The sequence below is a fragment of the Leucopleurus acutus genome (genome assembly GCF_964270905.1).
Source record: "Leucopleurus acutus genome assembly, chromosome: 6".
Lineage (NCBI taxonomy): Eukaryota > Metazoa > Chordata > Mammalia > Artiodactyla > Delphinidae > Leucopleurus > Leucopleurus acutus.
The window spans coordinates 118462371-118479448 of NC_139149.1; the positions used below are offsets into that span (position 1 = coordinate 118462371).

Sequence of the window (17078 nt, forward strand, 5' to 3'; positions counted from 1 at the left end):
TGACCAAATATACATGCACCCTCAGCCCCAGAGCTGTATTTGGCAGGAAAGCTTTGCTCATTAAGGCCGTGCACTGTCCACAGCCACTGCCAGCCTCCACCGGAGTATTTCCCACGAAGGAGACACGAGAAAGCAGAGCCGACACGAGGCTGGAGAGGAAGAAGCACATGACTGCACACAGGGGAGCCCTGGGGAAAAGCACTGCTTCACCCAACTCTTACTGTCCGTAAGAGGAAGAAAAAATTAGGATCCGGACTCAGCAGCTTTAACTCATACTGACAACACATGGTTAGAAGATGCGAAAGGCGGACCACTCATCTCAGCAGCTGGACCCAAAACACAGCAGGTGGAACGTGCGTCCCACAAGGCAGAGCACAGCCCTGGGTGATCTAACACCGCTCGGAGCAAAAAGCTGATGATCAAGCTTGAAGGGTAGAACAAAAGGAAATAGAACGGACAGGAAATCCTGCAAGAGAACAGTACAGGAGTGGTGGCAGTAACTGGACTAGATATTAAAATATAAAACCATTACCAATAAAACAGAGAACATGAGCACACGGAGAGACAGACCAACTCAAAATCTAGGAACAGACCCAAGTTAGCACGAAAATTTAGGACGTGATAAGAACTGCCACTCAAATCACTGCGGGGAAACTAAAATTGGTGTCAATGACTTGATAGCTATATGGGGAAGGATGTTTCTGGATCTGTCTGTGGCACCATTCACACTAAATTCCAAACAGATCAGGACTTGAAATGTAAGAACACCTTTACAAGCACCAGAGAAAATAAGAATAAACTTTCCTACGACCCAAAGTAAAAAGAAACTTTCCTAACAACAACTCAGAAAAACAAAAGATTAACGAATTTTGACTACATAAGAATGAAACTTTCACACAGCAAAACATACCAAGATCAAAACCCAGGTGGCAAACTGGGAACTGTATCTGTAACGTGTTACTGATGCAGGGTTTGAAGAGCCCCACTGCGTCGAGCAGGATGGAAAGCTTTACCTGGACAGCAAAGGGCAGGAGACCAGTGCACGGGGGAAACGCAGATTAAAAGTATACGCAATTATCTTTCAGAGTCCAGAAAGTCCCAGTATCTGACGGCCCTGGCAAGGCTCTGAGAAAGCCAACGGGAGGACAAACGCACAGCACCTCAGGGGAGGGATCTGGCTGTGATGGCAAAATTACAGATGCAGATACCCTCTGACCCAGCCATCTCACTTCTAGGAAATCTCTCCCGAGATAACTGTGTAAAACAGGAAATAGCAGGTGCACAAGGTGTTTAACTGTGCATGATTTGTTAAGAGCAAAGTCTGGAAGCCACCCAAGTGCCCATCAAGAGGAATGCCTGAAATCACAGCACACCCACAGAGCGCTGCGCAGCTGTGTGAAGACGCGAGGAGAGCCACTACCTGCGCCTCGACGCAGACTGCTCCAGGGTGCATCGCAGGAAGCGACAAGGTGCAGAGCAGAGTTCACAGCAAGGCAGCCTTTGCTTCTATTCCCAAACCAAACAATGAAGAATACCCCAGAGACCAAGAATGGTCACCCAGCAGGGGAGAAAGGGGCCAAGAGGACCTCACAGGGCTCTGACTTTGCAATCATGGAATATTTAAGTACTTTTTAAAAACTGAAAATAAACTAAAAACAAACGAACCGAACTATATATCAAGATGATAGCATAACCTCAATAGAGAGAGCATTACTTCAATGATTTTAAAACCCCACCATCTTTCACCTTAATTAGAAGCATGTGTTTGAACTCATGCAACTTCCCACCATAAACATCCAGAACTCTTGGACCAACAACTGACTTCAGGTCTGTGGAAGGAGATGGCTAAGGTCAGTCTGTGTTACAAATAAGGAAGTGGTTCAAGATGAACAGTTATGTCAGAAGGTGCAGGGTGCCTCCCTGAAGGAGCTCCCGTGGGCCAGAGACAAGGCAATTTCTGCATAAAGAACTAATCAACACACCAGGAGTTCATGATGACACTGAGAAGACCCATGGACCCAAGAGCCAGAGTGCCAATGTGGTCTAAAAACTAAGGGGAAAAGGATCAATTTTTTAAAAAAATAAATTTATTTATTTAATAAATTTATTTTTGGCTGCACTGGGTCTTCGTTGCTGTGTGCGGGCTTTCTCTAGTTGCAGCGAGGGGGGCTACTCTTCATTGCGGTGCGTGGGCTTCTCACTGTGGTGGCTTCTCTTGTTGCGGAACATGGGCTCTAGGCACGTGGGCTTCAGTAGCTGTGGCACGTGGGCTCAGGAGTTGTGGTTCCGGGGCTCTAGAGCACAGGCTCAGTAGCTGTGGCGCACTGGCTTAGTTGCTCCGTGACATGCGGGATCTTCCCAGACCAGGGCTCGAACCCACATCCCCTGCATTGGCAGGCGGATTCTTAACCACTGTGCCACAAGGGAAGCCCAGGATCAATGATTTATCCTGCACGTCCCACCCGGAAGTTCTTCATCAGAATACCAACTAATTCAGGAGGAGGGAGAGACTAGAAAGCCATCACTTGCAACCCCAAATGAATTCAGGCAGCGATAGCAATGGTTGATAGAACTATTAAGCAAAAGATTGGTCAGGAACTTTACCATGGATGGATTTGCTGAAGACACCTGAGTCTACGGATCAATCCTGGAATCAACGCCAAGTACAGAAGCACTACCCACACGTTTTCTTGCCAAACATACAAGCTGAACATGAAAGCAATCGAGAGCCCCTAGATCTACCCTCCGATTTACAGGAATAACGATGGACAGTGGAACGAGCCAAACACTTGCTTGTCCCTCGAGAACAAATCAACGGCATTAAGGAGAGGAGAGGAAGGCGCTGCTGAGGAACGAACGAGCGGGAGCGGGCAAGTCTCATCCGGACACTGAGGAAAAGTCCAACCAGGAAGGACGCCTTTGAGATGATGAGGGACGGCCATACACAGACTGGGTTGATGTGGGTATATTAAGAAGTTAACTTTATTAACTTTAATAAGTGAGTTAACAGGATGTGGTTATATTTATGGGAGCCCACCGGGCTGTGCTCCCCTCCCCACTAAGCCCCCTGGGGCCCCTCTTGCGTCAGCTCCCCATCTTTGAACCACCACATCTAGAGCCAGCTCTCCCAAAAGCTCAGAGACTCAGCAACAGGTGGGAAGAACCCTCATTCCCGCCTAAACCCATCTAAAGACCTGTCATACTACATTTTAATACGATCCTCTGCATTTATCTTGGTCTTTAAGTGATGCCACTTCGGGAGAAATGCATCACTGATTTACTCATTTATTACAATGGTTCCCAAATAAATTCCAAGTAACTGGTATCAGACTGCTAAGAACTATGGAATTCGTGATCTCCCAAGCCCGGGGCCTGGAAGTGTGTATTTAACAAGGCACGTACTCACTGACCCTCAGAGCCTGAAGTGGGAACTGCTGATCTACACATGCATGTCCTCACTCCACCAACTGGGCAAGCTCAGTTGCGTGTCTGAAGCTCTGGGACGCCCCTCTAACTTTCAGTTCATTCACCGCAAGAGCAGAAATGGGAGGTGCCCTAGTTCTATCACTGAGTTAGTGGTTTCACACTAAAAGTGCCAGGAGGCTCTGAATATTGCTGGCCTGCCTGCAAACTCTATGGCCCTGCCCACTGGTGGCAAGAGTCGGATCGGGTCTGAGCCGTGTCCGCAGTGCCTGGAGTGCCCCTTCTGGGGAGGACCGGCCAGGGAACACCCACCTGCGTCTGCAGTCTAGCAACAATGTCCTTCCGGGCTTTCATGACAGCATCCAGCTTCCCTGAAACCATGATGGACAGGCCCTGGTCTTTGGCAAGAGACAGCTCCAGGTGAGCGCCAGTCCTCTGCATGATCTCAAGGCAGATTTTTGCTTGTTCACCTTCTCCAAACTGGTTCATGTCCTTGTATTTCCTCTCCTCCAGGGGTACATGGAACACCTGCTCAGAAAAGGTCAAAAAGGTAAGGTTAAGAGACCAAGAAGAGAAGACAGGAGTGTCCAGAAACCGAACATACAGAGTAAAGAACGTGAGTTTGTTCATTCACTAAGTATCACCCCTGCCTACTGCTCTAAGGCCCCAGAGGGCAGTTAAGAGACAAGCGGAAAGCGCCTAAGGGCAGGAGACTGTGAAGAAGTCCTAGTGAAGAAGACACCCCCTGCCCCGCCACCAACCAAGTACAAATGAAGGCAAGGGGCATCACATAACAGTAATGAGCAAGGTCAGTGAAGGAAACAAACTGGGAGGGGAGAAGGGCCTGGCTGGCTATGCTGGGAGGGGCCAGAGCAGAGGAGCGGGAAGGGAGGAGAGCTTCACAAAGCGGGCGGGGAGCATCTAGCACAGCGGGGGTCCACGAGGCAGGAGGGGGAGTGCTGGTCCCTCAGCCCACCCTGTGGGTGAGATGAGAAGACAACTGAGAGTGTGAAGGAGGACACATTCTGACTGAGGACTCGGGCTGAGCAGAGGCAAGGGTGGAAGCAGGGAACCAACAGGACTGTGGTTCAGGGCCTGAGCCACTATGTGGAACTTGGTGCATTTACAACATCAGGAGGCTGGGGGAACCAGACTACAGCCGGCGATGAGTCCTGGGCTTAGGGGGACTTCTCAGTGCGTGGGTGGTGGTCGACAACCATGACCCAACATCGACACACAGAGAGAGCACTGAGCCCGCCAACACCCCAGCTCCAGGGAGCAGAGACAGGCTAGCGGAGTCCCAAAAAGTCAAGGGGAGAAAACTGATTCAAGACAGCGGGACAGCTGCGGACGCTGGTGACACAGAAGCCAAGGGCAGTTCCAGCAGCTGGAGCACAGACTGGACTGCAGTGGACTGAAAACATATGGGACCATCCATTCTGGGTGCTGGGGTACAGGGCAGCTGTGCTTCCCTAGAGCTCTGGGGGGTGGGGAGACCGACTTAATCCAAAGGCCTCCTCTCATGTCCAAAGCACTCTCACATCTGCATGTTCAAAAACCCTCCCGGGAATTCCCTGGCAGTCCAGTGGTTAGGGTCCCACACCTTCACCACCGAAGCCCGGGGTTTGATCCCCGGTCAGGCAACTAGGATCCAGAAAGCAGCGCGGCACAGCCGAAAGAAAACAAAAACAAAAACAAAAACCTCCCATCAGACACCACTGCTTCCTACTTGGAGGAGCAGGTGAAAAAAGAATGGACTCTCTACCTGAGTGATGACGGAAGCCTTGATGGGCCGGATCTTGTTATTCCAGACGCCAGCAGGTTCCTGGGCATTTTCCAAGCAAGCTGCTTTCTCAGGGAGTGGGGGGAAGGCATCCTTGTAGGTTGGAGGGTCGCTCTCCTCCTCTGAATTTAAAGTGGCAACTGGACCGGCCAACATAGATTAAGAGGAAGCACACCACTTTCAGTGTTAGATGGAAAAACCACGAGGAGGGTTTTAACGTCAAAAAGAGAGAGCACTGACTGCTGACAGTTGACACTGACAACCCCCCACCTCTTCCCTTGGTCACAGGCAAGGGCCCCCGCCGCTCCGCAGGCCCAGCGCCCTCAAGTTCAGCCTGTCAACTGGAAGGGCCAGACTCTGATCCAGATGGCGCCCCTGCCCTACGCACAGCCTCCCCTGTGAGCCTCAGCTCAGACGCCGGATGCCCCACTGCTCCCCTAATGGGGTGAGCTCCTTGATGGAAGGCCCTGACACAGACTTTTCGGCCCTGAAGAGTCTTCCAATCCTGTATTCAAAAACAATCACGACCACGACAATGCCTGGCACATAGCCAGCTCTTAAATTTGCAGAACAAAATGCTGCTGCTGCCCAGCACTGCCAGCGAGAACGCCCCGAGGTAAATTGCAGCTGATTTCCCACTGTAATGTACCATGTTGAAAGCATCGCGGGACCTGCCATCTCTGCCCCCCGCATCCCCAACGCAGGGAGCACAGGAGGAGATCAGGTCCCGGTGACCCCCTGCTCCACCCTCCACAGTGCCCCGACCGTTCACCACAGCTCCATGGAAGCAGGAGCGTGACTGTTTGGGTCACCCTAGGGTCCGGGGCTGAAAACAGTATTCGGCAATGGCAGGGCCCAATAAAAACTACTGTGAACAGAGGTGCACGCAGAGCAGAGGGATGACCCTTGGAATCGGACAGGCCCATGTCCGACTCCAGGGTCGCGACTCTAGCCGTGCAGCCGTGCTATCCTGGATGCCAAGACAGACTCCGTGTGACGAGCTGTTCCAGTCTGCCAGTGCCCGCTCCCCTCCCCTAAACACGGGGGCGCAGACCCCACAGGGCTGTTGGGTCGTGTGGAAGCCCCAGGCAGCAGGCACTGAGAACCCAAGCGAACGGCAGTGTCTAGGTCTCCACTGCCGAGAGACAAGCCACTGAAACGTGGCGAGTGTGACGGATGAAACGCACTTGTAATTTTAATTAATTTAAACTTAAGAACTGATATTCAATTTAGTTATCGGAAAACTTTAAAGAATGTTTGGAACGACAAAGGGTAGAACAAGCTACTCTTTCAGCTACAAATTATATAAAATCTAACTACAGATGAAGGGCTTTGGATGGAAACAGCATTCAAGTCAAGTTGTCCTGCAGTCATACACACACATCAGACTCTGAAGGGAAAGACAAGACTGTGAAGTATGAGCTAGAGACGCCGAAGCGACCGTCCTGCAGATGCCGCAGCTCGTGTACTGTCCCTCCTGGGCAGCACTGGTCCCCACTGGGGCTGGCTGCCTGGGCCAGTGCAGCGCCCAAGTCCCACCTTCATCCTCACAGCTATCTCCCGACAGAGCTCTGGGATGCTTCCCATCCCAGAGTCCAGTTCAACACAACTGGGCAATAGCGATTTTGGAGAAGAATCCTAATAATCACAAAGGCCAAATTCACTGGCTTTCCAGAAAGTTGTCCACATTTTAAATCTCACTGTAGGCGATCCATCCACCACTCCTGGCCAATTTCACCCCTCACACGAGGGTAGTGCAAAACGGAGCACACAGCACTGGTGGGTCCTGGCCCACCCCACAAGCACAGGGCTGAAAGGCACCTCTGGAGAGGCCACAGGCTCTCATGAGGATCGGAAAGAGCCGTGTCTTACGGTCAACAAGAGCAGTGGGGAAGGGGCCGTCACCTTTGATTTGTTGCGGAACCAGCCCACTCCGGTGTTCAGCAAAGCTCTCTTGGGTCAGAACGGCGACGGAGCTCATGGTTGATCTCAGGAGTCCACACGGTCCGGGTGAGCCACTGAAGCAGGGGGGTGAGTCAGAGAGGCAAGTCCGGCACAGACAGCTCGCAGCTACCTGATCCGTTCAGCTGAGAGTTTAAGCCCAGGGTTCACTCTGCTTCACCAGCAAGCAACACCTTATCTTCCTCACTTACAACTGCTGACATAAGGTGATTCCCAAACTCTCACCAAGTGATGAAAAGGAGAAACTCAAGCGGGGGGGGGGGGGGCACCCTGGAAAACCTCCCCCCCGTTGCCCATAACAGAGCAGATGTAGGCTCCAGCTGAGAGGTTCAGGACCAGGACGCCCAGGGGCCACCCCTCTCTCCACCCACGGGGCCCCAATGGAACCCAATACATGTCTGACCCAGCCCCAGACACAGATCAACATCTGGATGGTTCTACTAACAACTATCTCAGTTATTTGGTTAATCTGTTATCCTCATGCCTCCTAATGCTTATAAAATGTATCATTTGACAGTAGCTGCAAAGAGCCACTGAAGAGCAGCCTCCCTTGCTCCGTGGCGACAGTGTAACAGCAAGAGGTAGGAGGGGTAGCAGTCTAAGTGCCTCTGGCGTGCGGTGACTGGTTGTTCTCCCACGTCCGGTCTCCCAGGTGTGGGAGGGGACTTGCAGCAGGTGGGACCTGGCCCAAGGGCACACAGTTCCTCAGTTCAGGGTAGGAACCCCGCAGTCTGCCTCCGGACCCCACTCCTGAGTGGCCGCAGTGCTCAGCGAGACTCTGGCTCTCAAAGCCACAGCTCCCTTATTTGGAAAAGGGGCTCACTCAGCACTGGCTGCCTCTCTCCAACTCCAGGTGAGCCCCATGCTACTGCAAAGAGGAAGAACCCACTCTCTTCACACAATTCTGCACCAAGTGTCTTCTTGTGCCACCGTGGCAAAAATGTATAAGAGGGTCAAGTAATTTATTAAGCGTGAGTTTCTTCATCATTTTTACAACACAGTAAGACCCCTCCCCAAGGTCAAGAAAATTAAACTCTGTATTTCTAAAGAAAAGCAAGATACAAATTCAGATACCGCGAGCAAACGTAATTCACATCTAAGGAAAAAAGATTAAAAATAGATGGAAACCAGATGACACATCTACCTGAAGTATACACACTGCTCCGTGCTGGGAGGTTAGCTACAGCGATTCTCTCTGAAGAACCATTAGGAACTTAAGGATAAAACATAATGGAAGAAGGCACGCACAGCCCAGGGCCAGGAAGCCTTGAGACAAGACACACTTACCAGCGAAACGGTCAGTAGCCAGAAGGTCCGTCCTGAGGCCGCCTCTGTCAGCCTGCCAGCTTTTTCTGGTGTGGGACAAGGGGAGAGGGAGCAAGGAGGAAACCAGAGAAAAGTTACTGATCTGCATCCTACAACCCAGATCCGTTCACCTCTCAACCAGAAAAGGTCAAAGTATTCCTTACACTTTGGCTACTAATACCAATATTAGGCAAATTGCTTGGGGGAAAAAATGGAAGGAACCCTTTCACTAGGCCATTAGCTTCTTTTTTTTTTTTAAATTAATTTATTATTTATTTTTGGTTGCATTGGGTCTCTGTTGCTGTGCGCGGGCTTCTCATCGCAGTGGCTTCTCTTGTGGAGCCCGGGCTCTAGGCGCACGAGCTTGGTAGTTGTGGCTCGCGGGCTCTAGAGTGCAGGCTCACTGGTTGTGGCGCACGGGCTCGGTTCCGCCACAGCATGTGGGATCTTCCCGGACCAGAGCTCAAACCCGTGTCCCCTGCATTGGCAGGCGGACTCTTAACCACTGCGCCACCAAGGAAGCCCCTAGGCCATTAGCTTCAAACAAACATATTACGGTAAAACCTGAACCATCTGGAACTTCTAGAGGGCAACTTTTCCAGGGACCCAAGGGAATCCCGTAAGTGTATCCCTTTTACATGTAACCATTTTGAAGTAAAATTATCACAAAACTGATGTTTGTTCTGCTATGTGGCGAGTAATTTTTCCTGTATTCCTCTTATTAATCTATGCTGAGCCAGAAGAAAAAAGGTCTGCAACACTGTGTCATGATCTAGAACAGACTGTGGACCTTGGGGGCTCCAGAGCTTTTTAGGGTGACTGAGGGCTACTGTCTTTAAGAGTTCCCTGTGTATTTTGTAGTTACTTTGTTCTTCTTGCTGTTAGCCTATAAAAGTTCTTCGGTCCCTTCTAATCTACTGGGGATTTAGAGACCAGGCCATAAAATAGCAGGGCTGGAAAGGACCTTCAAAGGCCAGCTTGGAAGGACCAAGGAAAAGGGGTGGGTCACCTTGCCTTGGGGGACTTCAGGACAGTGAGGCTGGCAGGCAGGTTACCAGCCGCACCACGTGCGCTTGATGAGGGAGACATTATGACAGTGGTGACGCATGGGCTAAAATGGGAGAATTCCCATCAGTAACAAGAATACTCTACCTCACTGGAGAGTAACACCCCCAAGTTCTTGCCCATAATACAAGCGTGGTTCAGGAGCTAGGAAGACGGTTCATGGCAGTCAGGGGTGCCTCAGTGGGGTCTCAAATGTCCCAGCTGGGGACATGAACCAGTGGTATTAAAAAAAAAAAAAAATCTCTCAATGTAGGGGCTTGAGTCACATGGGGGAAGTACTCTGAGCCAGAGGCCAGACCCGCTCTGGGGCCCCAGTCCCACCAAACACACAAAGGCACCTGAGACCCAAGTGGAGAAGGTGGAGACAAACTGACCGAGACTATTTTATTTAAGAATTTGCCTCCAACGCATTCTAATCGCAAGTCGCAGTGACTAAGGCAAGGAAGAAAGAAACCCTTTCCATTCAACCAAACTGTCAGAGTAGCACATCCACGCGTGGGTCCTGACGGGGTGGAAAAGGTGAGCCCGCCTTGGGGTTCCCAGTGTCCAGGGGGCCCACACTTAGCCCGTCTAGGAACAGGATGGCGGTGCTCCAGGTCAAAGCACCAACGGGAAGCCAGGACCCAGGCATCTGCCCCGCTCTCCTGGCAACTCTTGACTGCTGACCTGCGACCTGAACAGCCTCCCACGCCAGGTGCCGACATCCCTTATCAAAACCCACTGACACCCACTCTCTAAGAAGCTGCATTCACCCACGTGACCACCATGACGCCCACACCATCTTCTCTGTGCTCCTAACTGACCAGTCCTCTTGCTTTCTTGGATAGGCAAGTCTTCAGTGCCCAGTGACAGCTACGAGGTAAGCCCGCGCAGTGCAGCCACTGTCCACGTCCGCTCCAGCCACTGATTTCTGACGAGAAGCCCCCACCCTGCACCTGGCGTCACACACAAGAGGGGAGGAGCTCCTGAGGCTCCCTTCTGAGCCAGCTCCCACAGGCAGCACGAGTCAGTTCCGGTGAGCCTTTCTACTGAGCCCCGCATTCCTCACTGGCTCAAGAAAGGGGCTTCAATACAGCCCAACCGGCAGAGCCTCTAACGCCCCCATGTGTGCACAGGCCCTCAGGCAGCTAAGGGCGGAGGGTGGACCTACAGAAAACTCCAGGCTGGTTGGACAGGACACACTAGTCTCTAGTTTCCAGATTTCAAACGGCAGTCTGTCCCAGCTGGAATGAATGGATCACAGCGAGCCACAGGTGAACATCGAGGGGGTGATATGATCAAATTAGGGTGTTGCTTTTCTCATAAACTTCTCAAACTCCTGTCTCTAAAGAATCCATTTTAAAACCGATCTGCTGATCCATGTGTAAGTGCAGACCTGAGACCTACCTGAGGCGCTGGGGTAGATCTTATAAAAGGCCAGCACCAGTCCTCCTCCCGTGCCCCCAGCCCTACTGTCAACCTGCCGCCAGTTCAACAAAGCAGCACCTAAGAAACCGTCCCCCACAGCGCTACGCCCACCCCTCGGAGATCTTTCAACAACCTCACGCCCGTCCAGGCGTGTGTGCTCCCTACCCCGGCTTCCCTACTGGCCATCAGTCCCAGGAGACCTTACCCAGGCCTCCTCCTGAGGAGCAGAGACCAAACATTTGCTATCACAGCTCCTCCCTTAGTTGAATACAGCTGCTCAAATCAGGACCAAAAGGGACCTCAGCGACGACTCTGTCCCACTCTCTGAATAAGCCGGGGAACAGGAGCCACACAGCCTTCCCTGGGGGCCCAGGCTCTGCTGCTTCTCCATCACTGTGTAGCTGTCAGGACAGGTGGCTTGAGGTCGGGCCCAGATCTGCTCCTTCTTCCCCCTTCTTGCCACAGAGAACAAGTCCATCTTTCCTACAAGACTCCTTCAGGTATGTGAAGGAGTACTTCAGGTACTCCTTCAGCCCACTCTCCAGCCCCCTCAGTGATTCCCAAGATGCCCTAGTCCCTTCATCACTTCAGGTACTCCTTCAGCCCACTCTCCAGCCCCCCTCAGTGATTCCCAAGATCCCCGAGTCCCTTCATCACTTCAGGTACTCCTTCAGCCCACTCTCCAGCCCCCTCAGTGATTCCCAAGATGCCCTAGTCCCTTCATCACTTCAGGTACTCCTTCAGCCCACTCTCCAGCCCCCTCAGTGATTCCCAAGATGCCCTAGTCCCTTCATCACTTCAGGTACTCCTTCAGCCCACTCTCCAGCCCCCCTCAGTGATTCCCAAGATCCCCGAGTCCCTTCATCACTTCAGGTACTCCTTCAGCCCACTCTCCAGCCCCCCTCAGTGATTCCCAAGATGCCCTAGTCCCTTCATCACTTCAGGTACTCCTTCAGCCCACTCTCCAGCCCCCTCAGTGATTCCCAAGATCCCCGAGTCCCTTCATCACTTCAGGTACTCCTTCAGCCCACTCTCCAGCCCCCCTCAGTGATTCCCAAGATGCCCTAGTCCCTTCATCACTTCAGGTACTCCTTCAGCCCACTCTCCAGCCCCCTCAGTGATTCCCAAGATGCCCTAGTCCCTTCATCACTTCAGGTACTCCTTCAGCCCACTCTCCAGCCCCCCTCAGTGATTCCCAAGATGCCCTAGTCCCTTCATCACTTCAGGTACTCCTTCAGCCCACTCTCCAGCCCCCTCAGTGATTCCCAAGATGCCCTAGTCCCTTCATCACTTCAGGTACTCCTTCAGCCCACTCTCCAGCCCCCTCAGTGATTCCCAAGATGCCCGAGTCCCTTCATCATTTTGGTTGCTCTCAACTACTTTCCATGCAAGCATTCAGATCCACCCAATGCAAATCTCAAACTCTTCTCAACCTGGACTTTAAGTCTTGTTTCTCAGAGTATAAATACCCACAGTAAAAAAACACATTTTAAAATACAACTATGTAAGAAAGAACTAGAGCCAAAGGAAGAAGGCTAGACAGAAGCAAAGACTCTTCTCTCCTACTCGCCCCCTCCCCAGGGTGGGATGCAGCGGCCGGGGGGCACTCCCACAAGGATGGACGGTTATGCACCAGGGTGCCCAGGTGAAGTCACAGCATACGTGGCTTACATCTGAAGCTCGGTCCTAACAAATGTACAACAGATTAAATGAAGAATTTTACTTTTTTGCCTATAAACAAGGAAATATAAGTTGATTCCCTTGTAATGTTTTGCCAATTACATATTCAAAAGAGCAAGTCTTTTGCAAAGAGAACTCATGAGTAGTAGTCCAGGAAGAATTTTATCTCAGTCAACTAATGAGATCTCAGTGCTTTGTTTACCTACTAGACAGGACTGAGTATGCAGGGTATCAAAAAACCACCAGGAAACCCAGGACCTCTGTCCTCTTCTTCCAAAGTTGAAATTATTTACTTTTATCCCCACAGCAAGCTTGTAAGGAAAAAAAAAATTCAAAGTCCTTCTCAAGACCCACAAACCAACTGAGAATACGAACATAAAATCCCGATGGCTGCGAGATCACAAAGCATAAATATTAAGGCCACCCGCACAAAGTCTACACGGCTGGGCATTTGTGCGTTTCACCAAGTTCTGAAAGTCGGCACCCATCCTGCAGGAGGAACTTTCGCAGATGCCACCTCAGCAAGGCCCTCCCACAGGCCACGCGAGCCCGCGGGCGGGGAAAGGCTTAAAGGGGCAGCAACGCGCTGGGCCTCCCCGCCTTTCATCCAAATTCGGTACTTTTCCGTAATGCATTTTTCGTCCGTGGACCCTGGGGCACATCCAAGTTGCGCTCCAGCCCCGAGGAGGGCAGCAGGGCCCGGCCGACCACGCAGGCGGCAGCAAGTGGAGGTGAGGCCCGGCCTGCCCGGGCCCCGTGCCGCCGTCGCGTCCAGCCCCACCGCCAAGGATGCCCTGCGGGACAGGCCCCCGCCCCTGCCCCCTCCGGCCGGCCAAGCTGGGGGGAGGGGCGCCCCTGCCGGAGCAGGAGGGGGAGGGGGCAGGGCCCGGCCGCCAACGTCACCGACCTGGGCCCAGGTCGGCCCCCCCCACCTCAGCGGCGGGCGCGCGGAGGGAGCGGGACCCGGACTGGGGTTTGGGGGCTGCTCGGCGGGGCGGTGGGCAGCGCAGAGCCGGCGCCGCGGTACTCGGGAAAGTTTCTCACTCCTCCCGTGCCAGCGCCGCGGCCCATGCGCAGTGGTGACACGTAGCCGCCCCCCCCCACCCCCGACCGGTCAGGGGGGCGCCCGCGGGGGGAGGGTGGCTGTGCTGGCTGGGGGAGTATCGGCTTGGGGGCGCTGGGGCAAAAGGCGGCCCCGGCCCCCTCCCCCCGCCCGGGGCTCCACGTCGGCAGCCCGGCGCCCCAACTTCCCCGCGCCGCCCCCCGCCCGGCACCCCGGCCCGCGCCGCCCGCCCCGGCCTGCTCACCCCGCGGTGCGCCCGTCCGTCCGTCCGTCCGTCCGTCGTCCGTCCGCTCGCCGCGGAAGAAGCCGGGACCTTCGCTCGCTCGCTCCCTCTAGGCTGGCTCCCTCCAGGCCGGCGCCCGGGCCCCCGCGGCTATATAGGGCGGCGGCTCCAATCCCGCCCGGACACGTCAGACCACGGCCGCCCCGCCCGCCGGCCAACGCCGCGCCCCCGCCCGCCCGCTGCTCCTACAGCACCTAACTCCCCGGGGGCTCGGGAGCCTTTTACTGGGGGGTGGGGGGTGTCGGGGAGTTGGGAAATCAGTCGCCACCTTCATAAAGCGAAGGCGGGAGGGACTGCAGCTCTAGCATTGAGGTCCCCAATACCGCCTCCCCACCCCAAAAAGAAACAAGACACCTCGAGGTACAACACAAAGGAAATTAACTGCTGGCCCCAACCATCTACAACTTCCAATAGCTGGACAAGCTGGCCTAATAAACTCGCGTGGAAACATACCCCATGCCCCCAAAGTTCGGAGCACAGATTTCCACTGGCGCACTCGCCTGCGGTTCTGCACCTTGTGTCCTTCCCGTCTATAAAATATCCCTACTCTACTCCTTGGCTACCAGTTTAATTCCCTTAAAAATTGTAGACCCCTTTTTTAAGGACTCCACTCCTACAGCTGTGTCTCCAGCCTCACAGCCTAAACAAACAAGAGGAGCAGAACAGAGCCCCTGCCCTCAAGGGGCGTCCACCCTGGTGGGTGAGAATGGCTTGCAGACAAGCCAGGTCTGCATTCCTTGTGTAATATGTGACAAGGGCCTCGGTTTCCTTTTTTTTTTTTTTTATAAGGGTACAGGCCTAGTGGAGGGATTTGCACCTCTGATGAAGCAGCCCATGAGTAGAATCCTACATGACATACAGAAGTGCACCACACACTGGGGACAAGGCATGAGCCGGGGCGCTGGCAGGACTGGGAAGGCGAGGTCAGGGTAGAGAGGACCCCCAGGGCCAGGTCAGCTCGCCTGCGGCCATGATACACGTGTTGCTCAGGATGATGGGAAGCTGGGCGGGGGGTGGGGGGTAGTTGAGGGGGAGAAGGCAGGACCTGGGTATTCCTTTCAGTGGAACACTGTCAAAGTATGTACACATGGAGAGGGGGGCGGGGCAGGGCCACAGCAGTTGTTCAGTCTAAAGGTGACAATGGCTTTCCATTGTGGTTGGCAATGGCAGATGCACCAAGTGGACAGATTCCAACAGTAGCACCAGAAGTTTCTTATTAACTGGACACGGGGAATGACAGAAGTCAAGAACAGCAGGGAGACTAATGAGAAAAAATTAAAAAATAAACATTAAAAAAAAAGAACGGCAGGGAGGTTCCTGGCTGCCCTCACTGAGATGGAGAGACTGAAGGAAGCCTAGATTGGTAAGGGGAAGTGTGATGCAAAAACTCGGATATGCCATCTGACATGCCCACTGGATGGCCAAGTGGGGATGTCAAGCAGGCAACTGCACGTACAAGGTGAAGGCTGGGGAGAAGCCCATCACAGCTGACAGAATATGACAGCACTTCATGACATCACTGGGGGAAGAAACCATGGAGCTGAGGACACTGTCATCAAAGCTGTACCTTAAGTCACCAGGATGGTGCCTGGGCAAGGTGGCGCCTCCTTAGACTTGGAAGAATCTCTGTGGGCACCCTTCCTACGTTGCCACTGAAGTTTGGAGGTGGTCTTTCCATGCGGACTAACCAACCGGCGACTCCGACAAGTGCGTTTTGTTAATGTTTGTTTTTGAGGGCTCAGCACTACAGAGGGGTCTGAGAAGGGAGGAAGAGGGGAGGGATTCAGAAAGAGCAGGCAGGTCCACTGTCAAGGAACTTCCAAGGAAGCTAGGAAGTCACCACAGGAGAAGCTCACAGAGTACCTGGTGCACAGGATGCCTTGAAAGAGATGGTTAAAAACATATAATTAGGGCTTCCCTGGTGACACAGTGGTTGAGAATCCGCCTGCCAATGCAGCGGACACAGGCTCGAGCCCTGGTCCGGGAAGATCCCACATGCCGCGGAGCAACTAAGCCCGTGCACCACAACTACTGAGCCCACGCACTGCAACTAGTGAAGCCCGCGCGCCTAGAGCCTGTGCTCCGCAACAAGAGAAGCCACCACAATGAGAAGCCGGCGCACCACAACAAAGACCCAACACAGCCAAAAATAAATTTTTTAAAAAACTGTAAAACAACAACATATAATTAACAAAAGATATGATAAAATCAAATGTTAAATTTGTGCTACAAACCATCTCAGGATGCTTTTGTGCTGATAGTTACAACCGGCTTTCCTTCCCAGCAAGCTTTACTACATTGAAACTAACAGTCTGCAGAGGCAAATTTTGAGATATCTGGGTTCAGCAATATTCACACAAAATAATATGCAAACCCCTTATGGCTGCCTCAAAAGGAGAACATCAGTATGTAACATTTGGGTTTTCAGTGTTCAAGGGGACAGGGGAGAAGCTTTGGGGCTCCTCAAGGTAAAAGGTTAGAATAGATATATCCCCCCACACACACTTAAAGCCACGATCCCCCCAAAAACTAACCCTCAACAGAAGGTAGGTTCTGGCCCACTAGCATAGAGAGACTACAGGACGTTTCCCCACTGGCCAGTGCTGGGAGATGGAAACCCCTCTCGAGCACTAGCAACCATGCACTAGTTTAATTAAGGTTCAATAAAGGTTTAGGGCTCAAATTCCTACAGCCCCATTTGTCCAAGGCCTAGCCCAAACCTAGAAATTAACAAAACAGAAAGCAACCCCACCTGGGAGGGAATGAACCTCACACCAGGCTGCAGAGGACACCCACAGATCTACCAACACTGTAGAGAAGCTTAAAGTCCAAAGTTCAAAAACTAAGACTGAAAGACGATTAGACTTAAGAACTCCAGGTTACAGAACTATCAGAGGCTATTAAAAAAAAATTTTAAGCGACTAGAAACATAAGACATAAAGTTTACAATTAAAAAAAAATCAAGAGATGGAACAAATTAGAGAGGTTAAGAACCTCAGATACAAGGATGAGGAAGTCCAACACATGTCTAATAGGCAGTCCACAGGAGGCAAATACAAAGAATAGAGAAGAGGGACTTCCCTGGTGGTCCAGTGGCTAAGACTCCA

General features: G+C 52.5%; 1 protein-coding gene across 3 annotated transcripts in view; it reads right to left on the reverse strand.

Annotated features, from left to right (window-relative positions):
* HDLBP (high density lipoprotein binding protein) overlaps positions 1 to 17078 on the reverse strand; it is a 70101-nt gene that overhangs the window by 24647 nt on the left and 28376 nt on the right. For 2 of the 3 annotated variants that reach the window (XM_082841677.1, XM_082841676.1), the window contains 4 exons: positions 8456 to 8520; positions 7112 to 7224; positions 5189 to 5346; positions 3736 to 3951 (listed from right to left, as the gene is read on the reverse strand). In XM_082841677.1, the coding sequence (XP_082697803.1) occupies positions 3736 to 3951; positions 5189 to 5346; positions 7112 to 7187 (450 nt within the window). In that variant the 5' untranslated portion in view covers positions 7188 to 7224; positions 8456 to 8520. Of the gene's footprint in view, positions 1 to 3735; positions 3952 to 5188; positions 5347 to 7111; positions 7225 to 8455; positions 8521 to 13932; positions 13960 to 17078 lie in introns of those variants that run through there. The other variant, XM_082841678.1, reaches the window with a different exon arrangement.